The sequence below is a fragment of the Solea solea genome, chromosome 6 (genome assembly GCF_958295425.1).
Source record: "Solea solea chromosome 6, fSolSol10.1, whole genome shotgun sequence".
Lineage (NCBI taxonomy): Eukaryota > Metazoa > Chordata > Actinopteri > Pleuronectiformes > Soleidae > Solea > Solea solea.
Genome location: NC_081139.1, coordinates 28,377,180 through 28,392,202, shown reverse-complemented (window position 1 = coordinate 28,392,202; position 15,023 = coordinate 28,377,180). Strand labels below are relative to the sequence as shown.

At 44.7% G+C, this 15,023-nt stretch overlaps 1 protein-coding gene across 1 annotated transcript in view; it reads right to left on the bottom strand.

Moving 5' to 3' along the window:
- LOC131461038 (metabotropic glutamate receptor 7-like) overlaps positions 1-11,175 on the bottom strand; it is a 35,997-nt gene extending 24,822 nt beyond the window's left edge. The window contains exons 1-4 of the mRNA XM_058632014.1: positions 9,831-11,175; positions 5,224-5,440; positions 1,180-1,315; positions 99-253 (exon numbers count right to left, since the gene is read on the bottom strand). Coding sequence (XP_058487997.1) covers positions 99-253; positions 1,180-1,315; positions 5,224-5,440; positions 9,831-10,343 — 1,021 coding nt within the window. The 5' untranslated portion in view covers positions 10,344-11,175. The remainder of the gene's footprint in view (positions 1-98; positions 254-1,179; positions 1,316-5,223; positions 5,441-9,830) is intronic.
- Positions 11,176-15,023: the final 3,848 nt, after the last annotated feature.

The following is a 15,023-nucleotide window of genomic DNA, read 5'->3' as shown; positions in this document are numbered from 1 at the left end:
CATCACACATCTGTGATCTGTCTCCTGCCCCCCCGACATTCGTCCCAAATAACAACAAAGTAGAAGAAGAGGAGAGGTCAGAAGGTCAGTGAACTGACCGCTGATGGTGGTCCTCTTGGGCAGGATGGTGACAGCTCCGACCGCGGTGTCTTCCAGCTGATGGATGGGACTGTTTTTGGTGCCCCAGCTGTCGGAGCCAATCCACAGGAAGTGACCCACCTGGTCTGCTCGTTTACTGGCGTTCAGGATTCCCCTGTGTTCAAACACACACACACACACACACACACACACACACCACGAGTCATTTCACATTACATAATTTGACGGCTGGTGACAATGGACAATAATTCAATGAACAATCCAACAAGCCATGTTTCCACAGAGTGGGATAGCTCAGTTCAGTTCAGTTAGGCTAAGTTTGGTCCGGTTCAGTTCAGTAAGGCTCAGTTTGGTTCAGTTCAGTTCAGTTAGGCTAAGTTTGGTTCAGTTCAGTTCAGTTCAGTTCAGTTCGGTTCAGTTTAGTTCAGTTCAGTTCAGTTAGGCTCAGTTTGGTTCAGTTTAGTTCAGTTAGGCTCAGTTTGGTTCAGTTAGACTCAGTTTGGTTCAGTTTGGTTCAGTTACGCTCAGTTTGCTTCAGTTTGGTTCAGTTAGGCTCAGTTTGGTTCAGTTAGGCTCAGTTTGCTTCAGTTAGGCTCAGTTTGCTTCAATTAGGCTTAGTTTGGTTCAGTTTAGTTCAGTTAGGCTCAGTTTGGTTCAGTTAGGCTCAGTTTGGTTCAGTTTAGTTCAGTTAGGCTCAGTTTGGTTCAGTTAGGCTCGGTTTGGTTCAGTTACGCTCAGTTTGCTTCAGTTAGGCTCAGTTTGGTTCAGTTAGGCTCAGTTTGCTTCAGTTAGGCTCAGTTTGGTTCAGTTTAGTTCAGTTCAGTTAGGCTCAGTTTGGTTCAGTTTGGCTCAGTTAAGCTCAGTTTGTCATTTCTCCTGCTCTCGTATTGATTTTACTCTCAGCACACGTTTGTTGATGTGAACGAGCGACAGGAACAAACGTGTTGACGGATCGACATTAAACACAAACATGAAAAATCCATTTCTGCTGTTATCCAGAAAAAAAGTGCGTCAGAGTTTGTGTTTCACCAGAGGGAAGTCACATGATCCCTGACCTATGATGTCATCAGTCACATGTACCTGATGTCCTTGTCAGAGGCAAACAGGATGACGGCGCGGGCGTGATGAGTGTCCAGCAGCAGACGGATGATCTTATCAAAATCAGATGGTTTATGGTCGTGAGAGATTTTCAGTGACTGAGCGATGCAGATTCCACCTGAGCAAACAGGAAACAGGAAGTGTTAACATTGACTCAATCCTTTAAACATTCTAATGTTGAGAGATTATTAAGTCTCCTTTACGTATTTGCTAACATGCAAATACATGAATCAGTGACATTAAGATTTACAATAGAGATAAGAGCATTTACAGCCACTGCACCATGAAGAAGCTTCCACTGTAAGTCTCCGGTTTTCTTGGTTAGCGGTGGCTTGTAAAGAGTTTTCCACTCAGGCTTCTGAGCTGTTGTGAGGGACAGGTGAGTCCTCCAAGGAGTTTCCACTCTGTCTCCGAGCTTACTCTGCAGTAGTGCTTTTAAAACTAGATAGTACATTGTTTTTCCTGTCATGTCCCACAAACCATAATCAATAAAACCAGTGTCGCTTTCAAAAACAGGAGTGATGTTCACATCAGGGAAAGAGTCAGTGGGATCGGGCTGAGCTTAGCCGTGACCCTGACTGACCTGGTCCCCGGACATTGGGCCAGAGTAGCAGCATTGTCCAGGTGAGGTCCGCACACCTGAACCACACGGCCCAGGGTCAGGACCCTGGCATTGCACAGTTTCTGGAGTAGGGACGTTCCTATGACGCAGCAGAACCGTGTCCTTTGAGTCACTGGTCCTTTCAGGAGCCAGAAAAGAGAGTCACAGCATCCTCTTTTCTTGCAGAAGAGTCCCCACACAAGAGTCCTTTATAAAAGGTGGGGAAGTTTTCCAGGTTAAGACCACTTAAATCCATTAAAAACAGAGAGTCTGCCAGACCCGGTTCACCACACTGCTCCAGTGTGGCGCAAGCCACCGGCCTCCAGACCAAGTCCGAGGGTCCAGTTAAAAGTGCTGGATGTGCTGTTTTTATATTGTGACTTCCTGTGTTTTATTTTGAAAGTAACTTTCTCTCATTGCAGACCACTTGCCCTTCCTGTCACCAGCCTGATCACCTCCCTTGATTGCCCCGATTGTTTCCACCTGTTGCCCCACCCTCATGTATTTAGTTTCTGCATCTCCCTTTGCTCAGTGCCAGTGTCATCGTCCATACCACATCCAGCCTTGTTCACGCCATTGCGTTATTTCACGTGCCTTGCCTTGATTCTGATTTTATGCCCTCGTTTTCAAGAGAGAATTTTGTTGATAAGTTTTGTTACCTAGAACCTGTTACTTTTAGCCTCTTTGAGAGTGATTTTTGTTCTTAGTGTTCTTCATAGTCTTTAACCTCCTCGAGAGTGAGTTTTTGTTTAGCATAGCATTTTCATAGCCAGATTATTTTTGTACTTGAGAAAGACTGTTGTATGTTTCACTTTGTCTGTTGTTAAGGGGTTTGAATTAGTTTTGTCCTCACTGGCAGCCTCGTGGTTCTCACCACAGGGGGACACTCAGAGCGCAGTAACACCCTGAACCTCAAATAACCACGTACTGTCCCTTTTAGATTGTATCACTGTGACGAGGTTGTGATAAACTTTTCCCGCGCTCGTCCCCAACGCTCAGCCTTGACGACGCTCTCGGCAACACATCACACGACGACCTTGTAAGTTTTGACACTAGCAGCCATTAATCCAACGTTCAGCAGCTGGAGCGGAATGAGGCTATAAGTCAGTGTACACACACACACACACACACTGTAAGTGGAGAATGATCACCTGGATCAATATTTAGTCGTAGTAAAACAGATAAATCTGAGGTTTGGCTCAGAGCGTGAAGCTGCAGACGAGGTTGTGATGTGTGAGTCATTACAAGTGTCGTCGAGCTGCTGGTCCTCTGCTGCCTCGTGTGGTCACTTTGTGTCACTGAGGTCAATCTGAACGTTGGATTTCAAACACTGAAGTGACAAAATCAGACATTTGAACTTTTCACTTCCGATACGATATCGATGTTGCAGCCTTGAGTATTGGCAGATATATCAGCACAAATCATACATACTTTAATTACTTACTTTGTAGTGTGGAATGTTAGAATAGACTTGATCAAGTGATTTTGACTTAAACACAGAACACTAGTATGAGACAAACTGACCCATTTATTATTAACCAATGAGTTACATCAATTTTAACCTTCAACATAAGAAAATTGGATTTTTTGCTATGTTCATTTCATACAGTCTATGGTTAATTTCATCAGGAGGAAAGTACCAAGTGCTAATGGGGGTGTTTTCAGAGCACCCGTGTTTCACAGGTAATAGCGATTAGCCCAACCCACACAGGGTGAGTGTCTCGTCCCGAAGGGTAAACCTAGAGCCCAGGGACTGGCCCCTCAGGTAAACCCGGAGCCCGGGGACTGGCCCCACAGGTTAAACCTGGAGCCCGGGGACCGGCCCGCAGACGTACTTAGCTCTGTGTGTGGAGCTTCAGGACACATTTAAAACACACAAAGCTCTTGTCATGGCTGGTTTTTGGGGTAGAATTAACAAACGGAGGCTGTTGAAAGTCGTCAGGTGGCGCTGGTTTATGAAATAATGTTGTTTTAGCAGCTCGCCTCAGGATGAGCTAGCATGGTGCTAATGGCAAGCTCGCACTCGCTGTGCGGCTTCGTAGCCTCTGATGTCAGAGGTTAAAGAAAAATGTATAATGTCTGTGATCATGTGATCTACATGCATCCGACACACAGAGCCCACGTGATCACAATAGGCGCTGGATAGAAGTGCTGGAGCGGAATGGACTGTTGTATCGGAGATTTTAGAGGCAATCCGATATAATCCGATACTCTTTTTTTGGCTGATATCGGACCGATATCCAATATCAATATCGGATCGGGACATCCCTACAATGAAAGTGTCTATATGGAAATTATGTTTTATTTTTTTAATTTGTATTTTCTAATTATTTGGAGTTTGACAAAAGAACACATCGGAATGTAAATGTTGCATCTGTTCAAGTTTGTTAAAACAATAAATGACTTTATAAAGCCACTTTTTGTTATATATCAATCTTTTGATCTGCCATAATAATGAATTTAAATGAAAATATGTGCTCTGGGTTATGTGGTCCAGACAAAACCAGAGTCTCATCTGTAGTGGTGGTGTCCATATTGTACTACCGATGTTGCAATGTGGACCCAGTACAGACCACTCGTAAATTACATTGATAAACTTTAAACAGTGTGTTTTCATCATTAAGAATTCTGGGATTGTTTCAGCTAAGAAAGATCTAACTGTTGCTCAGGGATTGGAGGAAGAGGAGGAGCCTTCTGAGTCACAACGCTATGATACAATCAATCTTCAATAGCTGCATCTAAAGGAGGCGGGGCCTGAAGTGAGACAGCAGCTCCGTGTCCTTTAATAATCCTCTAAAAACTCTTAAATGTCAGGAAACGTCTTGACTGCTGAGATGTGAGGAGACATCTGATTGGTCTAAATGTCACACATTATTCAGATTAACTCACTCATCTGTTTCATGTTCGTCAGGTCACAGTTTCACTGTTTCATCCAGAAACAGCTCATACAGTCAAACATAGAGAGCCTTCAGACATAAGCAGCAGAACTCACTGGGATCAGCTAATGTTTTTAGAGAATCGGAGTTACCATGGTAACCACCACTGCATCACTGTGACACTGAAGGAAATATAAAAATGAATGAAACTCTGCACAAGTTATGTTTAAAACTGCATCCATAGACTTAACACATGTTCTGAAGTTTCTTTGACCTTTGACCTTGTTCCTCTGTCGCTCTTATATAACTGTGGTGTTCCTCAAGGCTCTATCGTCAGTCCTGTGTTATTGCCTTTGAGCTTATGTTTTTATATAACAACACATATGGATGATCAAAGAAGAAATTATCACATGTTGATCTGGACACACCCTGGTTAACTCGGTAACCTGTTTGCCAGATATGTGATACCAACGTCACATGACTCAGTCACGTGACAGAAACCCAGCTCCTGTGACCATCCATGTTTGTAGTTTCTTTCCCCGCTCTCACCTGCGTCTCTGGAGAGCTGCGTGAAAGCGTCCACGCCCTTTTCTCCGTAGCTTCCCTCTGACGCCACAGTGGACACGTAGTTCCAGCCCATCGCCATGACGATGTCCACCATGGCCTGAGCCTGGAAACTGTCCGGAGGAACGACACGGGAGAAGAAGTCGTAGCGCCAGTCATCGCTCAGCTCCGGCGCCGTGGAGGCGTAGCTGATCTGAGGGATCTGGACGAGAGCGAGAGAGGGAGAGAGAGAGGAGAGAGAGACAGAGAGAGAGACAGAGAGAGAGAGAGGAGATAGAGACAGAGAGGGAGAGAGGGAGAGAGAGAGACAGAGAGAGAGGAGAAAGAACAAGCAGTGAGATCAGGACAAAGAAATGATTTTATTCTGAGTCATGATGAAAGAATAAATAATTCATATTTCTCATTACTATCTAACTGTGAAGTGCCACAAGGGGGAGCCTCATCGTTTAGACATGATTTAAAACTCATAATGTTTGTAACGTGAAGTGATTTCACTTTGTTTTTGAGACATTTGAAGATTTTAAAGAAAGTAAAGAAAAAAATCATTTGGTCACATGACTTAAGTAAAAAGATGCGTTGACACTAATCACAGCAGGTCAGAGATCATGTGATCTGTGGTTAATATAACATCATTTATATAATAATACAATAATAATGAAATAGAATATAATATATAATAATAATATAATATAATATTATATTATTATAATAATAATAATAACAATATAATATAATCAAAATATAAATATAATCAAATCAAATAATACATATATTATTAAAATATATTTAAAATATATTATAAATATAAATATACACGCACACACACACACAACAGAAGATAAATCAAAAACTATAGTAATTACTATCATGTGAGTGTGAAACATGACCAACACACTGACTAACTGACCAACACACAGTAACGATAACAAAGTAACTAACGATCAGAGGCGTCACTAGGTTTTAAGGACAGGGGAGGCTTAGCCACCAAGAGAGGCACAGGATGTGAGCGAACATATCGCACAAGCAAAACATTTCACAAACAGCTAACAAAGACTGCGAAATTATTTTTTAAATGCAGGACACGAAACAAACACAGGTTTGCACAGTGACAGTATGTTACAGCATTAACAACAAAAGTTAGCCAATAACACAATTTTTGAAAAACATGGCTACAATTGCGAGTTACTTGGTTGCTGGAAGCATCAAAAAATGCCATTTATTTTTAAGGGTGGCAATTCTTTCTCCACTTTCTAATCATAACTCTCCTCAATGAAAGCTCAAGTCTTGACTGAAATGTTTCATATTTCATATTCATATTGAGTTCCATAAAATTTCATCACAAATGACTCTATCATGTGAGACTCACCTCTCTAGTAGAGGTCTCTCTCTCACACTCCCTGTGCTCCTCTGCCTTCCGGAAGTTACCCTTTGGTAAAAAGAGTGCACTTCACACTTAACTCTATAAACAACCAGGGCCTTCACAATGCAGTCAGACTAACTAGCTAGCTAAATAGCAGTGATCTTTTACAGCTGGAATGTAACTTTTGACTATAAAACAACAAAGGAGAGACAAGTGCAGAGATTGTCTATAGTGTGCACGCTAGGTTTTTATTTTTCAAACAGGGAGCACTTGGTTCATTAATTACATGGGACTTTCTGCTGTTAGCTAGGGCTTAGGGCTGGAGCTAACTAACTGTTACTACCAGCAGTGATGAATACTGTAACGCTCACCCCAGTGCTGCAGCGTTGAATAAGGAGGCGATTACTGGCTTTCAACTTCTGTGCACAACACAAAACAGCTGTAACCATTTGCATAACTGGTGAACTCATAACAGAAACACATAACTCAGCTCATTACACAGCTCCCCCTCAACAAAATCCCTTGTCCCGAGGGACTACACAAAGTCTCTGAGATGGCCCGGCCGACGTCTCCGTCTCAGCGGCTGTGGACAAGTGGGGGACCCAGGCGCCTCTGCCTGGAGGGTGGGGCTATGTCCCTGTGCAGTGAAAGGTGTGTGTGGTGGGAAGGAGAAAGGAAGAGTTTGAACAGGGGGGTCAGTCACTGTCTCTGGGCAAGTATGTGCAGGAGGAATGGGGCTTTAAAGGCGACATAGACCAGAAGGCCCTGTGTACCACTGTGAAAACAAAGGACTGCAGCATTTCAATCCAGCGTACAACTTGGCCCTCTGGTTCTCTAAAGGACATCAGCCATTGAAGCGCTGAATGATCCGTCCTGACAGTGAAGGGGTGGCCACAAAGGTAGTATTTGAAGTGCTTTATCGCCGTTACTATGGCAAGGAGCCCTCGGCGTGTAACACAGTAGTGGTGCTCAGCCTTGTTGACCTGAGCTAGCACTGAGCCATGCCCACATCGCTGGCGTCTTTGTCAAGAATAAACGGCAACATGGGGTCAGCGGGAGTGAGGATGGGGGTTTCTGTCAGCGCCTTCTGGAGGGAATTGAAGGCTTGCTGGCACTCTAGTGTCCAATTGAAGCCCCTGCCCCTTTGCAGCAGGTGGTACAGGGGGGTGGCCGTGCAGGAGAAACCTCGGACAAACTTCCTGTAATATGAGGAGGCCAAGGAAGCTCTTCAGTTGTCGTTGGTCAGTGGGTGTGGGCCAGTCTCTCACTGCATGCACTTTCTCTTTCAGTGTGCTGATACCTTCTCCCCCCAGTCTGTGGCCCAAAAACTCCACCTCCTTCCTCATGAAGTGGAACTTTTGGGGGTGTAATTTCAGGCCTGCTGCCAACACTCTCTGCAGCACCAGCCTCAGTAACTCCAAGGCTGTTTGGAAGGAACTCCCATGGGCCATGTTGGAAAGCCCATGTTGTTAAGGAGTTTTACTGTTCAGTTGTATTGTATTCTTGGTGACTTTTTATATGTCCGACACTCATGAACGCACCATAGCCATTCCGACGGTATTGAACGCACCACACGTGTGTGTGAGATGCCGCACTGTTTAGGTTTCGTTTTCCTCCTGATGTCGCGGTGGATGGCTCGTGATTTTCCCTTGTTTGTTTTCCAACTTTCGCCTGTACATCCTGGGTTTATTGTGCGTAAATGCCAGAGAACCACACAGTTCAATAAATCCAACACTAAACTGGACATCTGCATCCGTGTCTTTTCACGGGGACACACCCCATACACCTTGCCGCTCTATCAACAACCAGTTAATTCCTGGAGAACACCCTTCGCTCCTTTTTAGGCCAGGATGTCATCCAAATATACCAGACATCTCTGCCGTGGGATGCCAGGCAGCACCTGGTCCATGAGTCTTTCAAAGGTGGCTGGGGCGTTGCAACAGGCCAAAACTGAGGACCTGGAACTGCCACAACCCCCTATCCATGGAGAAGGCAGTCTTTGGTCTCGCTTCAGGGCTGAGGGGCACCTGCCAGTATCCGCTTCGCAGGTCGAGTGAAGAGAACCAGGAGGAGCCAGACACCAAATCCAGTGACTCATCGACCATGGGTAATGGATATGCGTCCTTTTAAGTCACACTGTTCAGAGGTCTGTAGTCCACGCAGAATCTCATCTTAGAGCTCCTCTTTTTAGAAACCATCACCACTCCCGAGGCCCACGGACTGTCTGACGGTTCGATAACCACCCTGTCTGCAGCCTCACAGTGAGCCATGGGGAGGTGCCGAGGACGCGTCATTATGGGTTGGCATCCCCAGTATCTATTTCATGCTGCACAAGGTGTGTCAGGCTCACTTCATCGTCTCATTTAAATGTCTGTAAAGTCAGATAACACCCTCCACAGCTCTTCCTGCTGCCATTGCTCCAATTGGTCACAATTCTGACTCCATATCTCTCTCATCACTGTCAACCTGTCCACCCCCTCCACCGTAGTTGACTGGGCTGGGGAAGATAAACAGAGGAGGGCTGGCCATTGTTGGGGGCATGGGGCACCAGTGGCAGGGTGCTGCGTATTGGGGAGTTGTTGGTCTCTTCTGGGGTTTATGTGTCATAGCAATGTGTCTCTACAGCTGTCCCGACCAGGGGGTGTGGCTTTGGGGACTGTGTGGGTGGTATTATTCTGATGGTGGGGCCCCCGGGGAAGGTCAACAAAACACAGCTTAACTCCGGTCACTGTTGGCCGTGACCACGGCATACATTTTAACAACCACACAACATACCAGAGCAACAACATCCACCTTGCGTTGTCTCACCCCCTCTCGTGAGACAATCCCACCTCTTCATTCACGTCATTCTGCTAATGCTGCTGTATTCGCTCTGTGTGCTTCAAGGTGCAAGGGAAAACGTGGACTGGATTTTTAGTCATGTGGGAGTTAATAAAAACTCCAAATTATTTAGGGGAGGGTTTAAGAATATTTTAGGGGAGCTTCAGACCCCCTTAAATAGGCCTAATGACGCCACTGCTAACGATAAGAAAGTAACTAACGATAAGAAAGTAACTAACGATAACAAAGTAACTAACGATAACAAAGTAACTCACATTAAATGTTACTAGCATTACAAAAATGTTTTGGGGGCGGAGCTTTGGTGAAGAGAAGCAGGCTCCCCCTGTGGCACTCTATGAAACTTCACCTTCAACACTGAGTGACTTGAATCGCGATAAAATCGCAGCTGTACCTGAAACAGTCGCAGGATGTTCGCCACCATGATGGACACGGAGCTCGTGGATGCGCCCACCACTCCCACCACTTTCTCCGGTTTCACGAACACCGGCGCTTCTCCGTTCGTGCACCTGATGTCAGTCGAGTCCTTCTGGATCAGCGCCTGCACGAACGTCAGGGACTGCTCCAGCGCGTACGTGTCCCGGGAGCAGGTGTCCAGGACGCGCGCGCCTAGCGTCACATTCGGCAGCACCTCGTCGTCGCCGTTGATCTGATCCAGCGCGTACATCATCGCCTCCAGCCGGTGGATCCCGTTCTCCTTCTTGATGTCCCCGCACGGAGTCCCGGGAGCCCCGCGGGCGTGCACCGGGAACAGCCCCCCCAGCGTCACGTCGCCCTCCACGCGGATCGAGTGCGGCGCGTAAATCTCCAGAGCGGCGGCCGGTTCCAGGAGCGACAGGAGGTTCAGGAGCAGCCGGAACACGGAACCCGGGTTCAGGTCCGGGTGTCGGTGAGCGCTGTTGCTCATGACAAAGAACAGAATCGAATCACAGCAGAACCACCGCTGCTGCCGCTGACTTTTACTGATCCACCAGGAGCGGGTTCATCCCAGAGAAGAAGCCGTGGTCCGGTGATGTGTGAGCCGCTGCAGCTCCGCTCCAAAAAAAACCCGACAAACATCCACAGACCCGCGGCGCGTTCAGCAGAGCGGTGATCGCGCACGAGAGCGCAGCGCTGCCGCTTCTGCTGCCGCTTCTGCCGCACCGCCGCGGCCGCTTGTTGCTCCAGAAAACATCCCCGGAATTTAACGCAAACAAACACAGAAAAGAAAATCCGGAAAAAAAACACACAATCAGCAGCTCTGGTAAAACCCCAATTCTAATTTAATATCAGAGAATATCAGAGAATCCACAGAGATGAAGAGAGAATCACGTCAGATTAAACTGAGGAGCTAAAGACACGAGAGAGACAGAGAGAATAACTGCACAGTTCACTCATCCTCCCCTCTCTCTCTCACACACACACACACACACACAGTGTAATTATCATTATTCACTGAGAAAAACAAGTTTAAAATATTGTGAATGAACTACTGCATTCATTCATTCATTCATTCATTCTTTCATTCATTCATTCAGTCATTCATAAGAGCAGTTTGTGTCGTCATTAGTTTTTAGTCGATGATGCATGTGTTTGTGTGTGTGTGTGTGTAAATGAGGAAACATTGTTTCTCTTATTATTTTATTGTGTTTTTTGGTTTTTTTGTTGCTTGTAAAAAGTGAGACAAAGACAAACATTTATTCTATTCTAACAATGAAGTGTAGTAACAGTTTACTGCCCCCTGCTGGTCATGCACCTAACCTGACGTACAAGCACTAAACCCCTAAACCACTTTTTTCAGGTTAAAACTAGTGTATAATATTATTCAGTGATCCAGGTCCTACTGTGTGAAGTATTTGAATGATGTATTTGTGTGTGTGTGTGTGTGTGTGTGTGTGCTGCCTTCTCTGGATAAACAAAAGGACAAGGACAAAAGTCTTGAAACGATTCAACCAATCACAGATTAGAGCTTCACCTGTGACAAATACTGTAAGTAACACATTCCCAGGTGTGTATGAAAAGAACCTTCATGTGAAGTGTGACCTCTGACAACAAGCCAAAGACTCAACCACAGACCAAAGTGCTGCTCAGCATCACATCTGCTGCTGAGGTGGATGAGAACAAGGTCAGGCAGACACGTTTGTTATGTTTGTTGCAGTCCACAATCCCAGTTTGTTCAAAGGAAGGACAGTGGAAAAGTGGCAGAAGGTACATTTTTCAGATCCATCCTCCATTGAACTGTTTCCCAATCACTGCAAATACTGCAGAAGACCTCTTGGAACCCACACGACAGTCACATTTGGTGGCGTAAAAGTCCTGGTTTGGTATGGAGGTGTGCGAGAGCTCAGCAGAATGACATTCTACACCACAAACGTGGGCACATTGGTCAGCAGGATGGATCCTTCTCATACTTCAGCCTCCACATCCAAATTCCTGAAAGTGAAGAAGGTTGAGGTGCTCCAGGATTGGCCAGGCCAGTCACCTGACATGAACATCATTGAGCATGACTGAGGTAAGATGAAGGAAGATGAAAGTAAAGAATCTTGACGAACTCCTGGAAGACTTTATCAATAAGTTATTTGAGACGTATGAATGTAGAGCTCCAAGCTCATGGGAGTGATACACAATATGAATTATTTTTCCCATGTTGTGTTATTGTAGCATGTTTGTGTTTTCACAATAAAGCATAATTTCTACTCTTTTTTTATGCGACAAGACAAAATCTGACCTCTGTCCTAATGAAATAATAAAAGAATCTAGTGGCCTTTGCCTTTCATAAAAGACATTTCTGATTCCAACTGATCAACTACAAGTCAAGTTATTATTTGTTGTTCCTACAACTTGGATAAGAGACACTTTTGTCTGTATTTCCCAAAAAACCTAGTATCGCGACTCTGGCTGTGCAGCCGTGTGGAAGCACACGGACGTGAGACAAAAGCAGAGTGCAGCGCCTCCAGTCTGCCCAGCAACAGTGAATACTATTTTCTGATTGGCTGATAGGTCGCTAATTCAAGATAGCTGTATGAATGAACTACGCAGAGCAATCTGCCTTTACATCATTGTTTCACAGATTATAATTTACACACAATCTACACAACTACACACACAATCTATACAACTACACTCAATCTACACAACTACACACACAATCTATACAACTACACACAATCTACACAACTACACACACAATCTATACAACTACACACAATCTATATAACTACACACAATCTACACAACTACACACACAATCTATACAACTACACTCAATCTACACAACTACACACACAATCTATACAACTACACTCAATCTACACAACTACACTCAATCTACACAACTACACACAATCTATACAACTACACACAATCTATACAACTACACACAATCTATTCAACTACACACAATCTATACAACTACACACAATCTACACAACTACAGACACAATCTATACAACTACACACAATCTATTCAACTACACACAATCTCCTGCACCAAACCTCATAGACCAAACCAGTGATTTTAACATCACACACACAGGAGTTGTTGATCCACTGTTCAAATGTGTGTTATTGTTATTGTCACTTCAGTGTTTAGGATTAGGTTAACCCTAAACCCAACCCTTTGTTCAGATTGACCTCAGTGACACAAAGTGACCCCACAAGGCAGCAGGGGGCGCTCTATGTGTCAGAAGCTCATATATCCACACTATAAAAAACCTGAACTACCCCTTTAAAGAGTGTGGTCCGTGCAGTGATACAAAGACAATGGTGTGACATCACTGCACTCGTCTTCAGCTGCGAGCGCCGTCTCTTTCACTGAGTTGATGGAAAAACATGAAAAATGAGCCTGGATGACTCGACAGGTCGTTGTTTCACTTGTGTTTTTAGGTTTTTGGCTGAAGGTCTCACCCACAGCGACTCACGGGGCATTCAAGGACACTCACTGAGCCAAAACACCTTTGATAAATGACACAGATTCCCGCAGAGTTTCTGCCAAACCTCACTTAAAAAGTCTCTGGTTTGGTTCAAGTGCAACAAGTTAACACGGTAACTGGGGTTTTAAAAGAAAATGATATTATTGTGATAATTAAATGAGTTCATGTCCACACTTACAGGTGTTTGTGGCCGAAACAAAGACTCAACACATGAGGGGAGGAGCCTAACAGGACACAGGTGAATCACATCAGAGCGGAGCAGATGATCACAGAGACGTAAGTAACGCACTACAAAATAAAACTGGAAACTAACAAACAAGAAAATAAACTCATGAAAATAAAAAAACAACAGAATCATTAAAACTCAATCAAACAATCAAAGCTGATCATAAGTGAATTCTTTAGTCAATAATATAATATACATTTGTCACATACACAATCATTACAACACCGTCCTGATGATGTCATCATTTCCTCTAGATGATGACAGTGAAGTTTTGTTACATTACATGTCATTTAGCAGATGCTTTTATCCAAAGCAACTTACAAGAGAATTGAGTTACAACCTGCCAGGTGTGGAGTTGAACTTGCAACCATGAAGTCTTTTGCACACAGGGTACCGGTCTGGTAGTGACTTCATCAGCTGCAGGACCAGAACCTGAGCCCCAGAACTTGAACCCCAGAACCTGAACACTAGAACTTGAGCCCCAGAACCTAAACACCAGAACCTGAGCCCCAGAGTCTGAACACAGAACCTGAACCCCATAGTCTGAACACCAGAACCTGAACCCCAGAGTCTGAACACCAGAACCTGAAAACCAGTACCTGAACACCAGAACCTGAACCTCAGAGTATGAACATCAGAACCTAAACACCAAAGTCTGAACACCAGAACCTGAATACCCTAGTCTGAACCCCAGAACCTGAACCCCAGAGTATGAACACCAGAACCTGAACACCAGTACCTGAACCCCAGAGTCTGAACACCAGTACCTGAACCCCAGACAGACTGTGTGACATAATTATAATTCCCTTACATCTTATTTTAACATGAATGAATGAATGAATGAATGAATGAACAGATCATGTTTGTGATATGAAAGCCTCAGAGTGCAGAGGGAGGATTATCATCGTTTCATTTCTGTTTTACAAATGAATAATGACATCACAGCAAGAGCAGCTGGACCTCATGGAATCTGACCACAACATGGATTCATATTGACAGTTTAAGTCTAGGATATTTACGTCACATGATCACATCTTCTCACGCCTCTCACTGTGAGACGGACATTTGTAACACACTCACTCTCCCACACCAAAGTCCACAGAGAACGATTTTAACATCCCACACACGGGAGTTGTTGATCCACTGCTGCCTCACACACACACACACACACTGCTGCCTTCATCACTAAGTTCAAATGTTTGATTTTGTCACTTCAGTGTTTGGAATCCAACGTTCAGATTGACCTCAGTGACACAAAGTGACCACACGAGGCAGCAGAGGACCAGCAGCTCCTAGAGCTGAAGATCTTTGCCTGAATCATTTTACACGGTCACGTGATGTGTGTTAGCGTGATGAAGAGGAGGCAGAGGACACACTGGGCTTTTTCAGAGACTTTCTGAAGCACGGCGAAAACTTGAGGGAGACGAGTCTCCAACACCTAAATAAGACT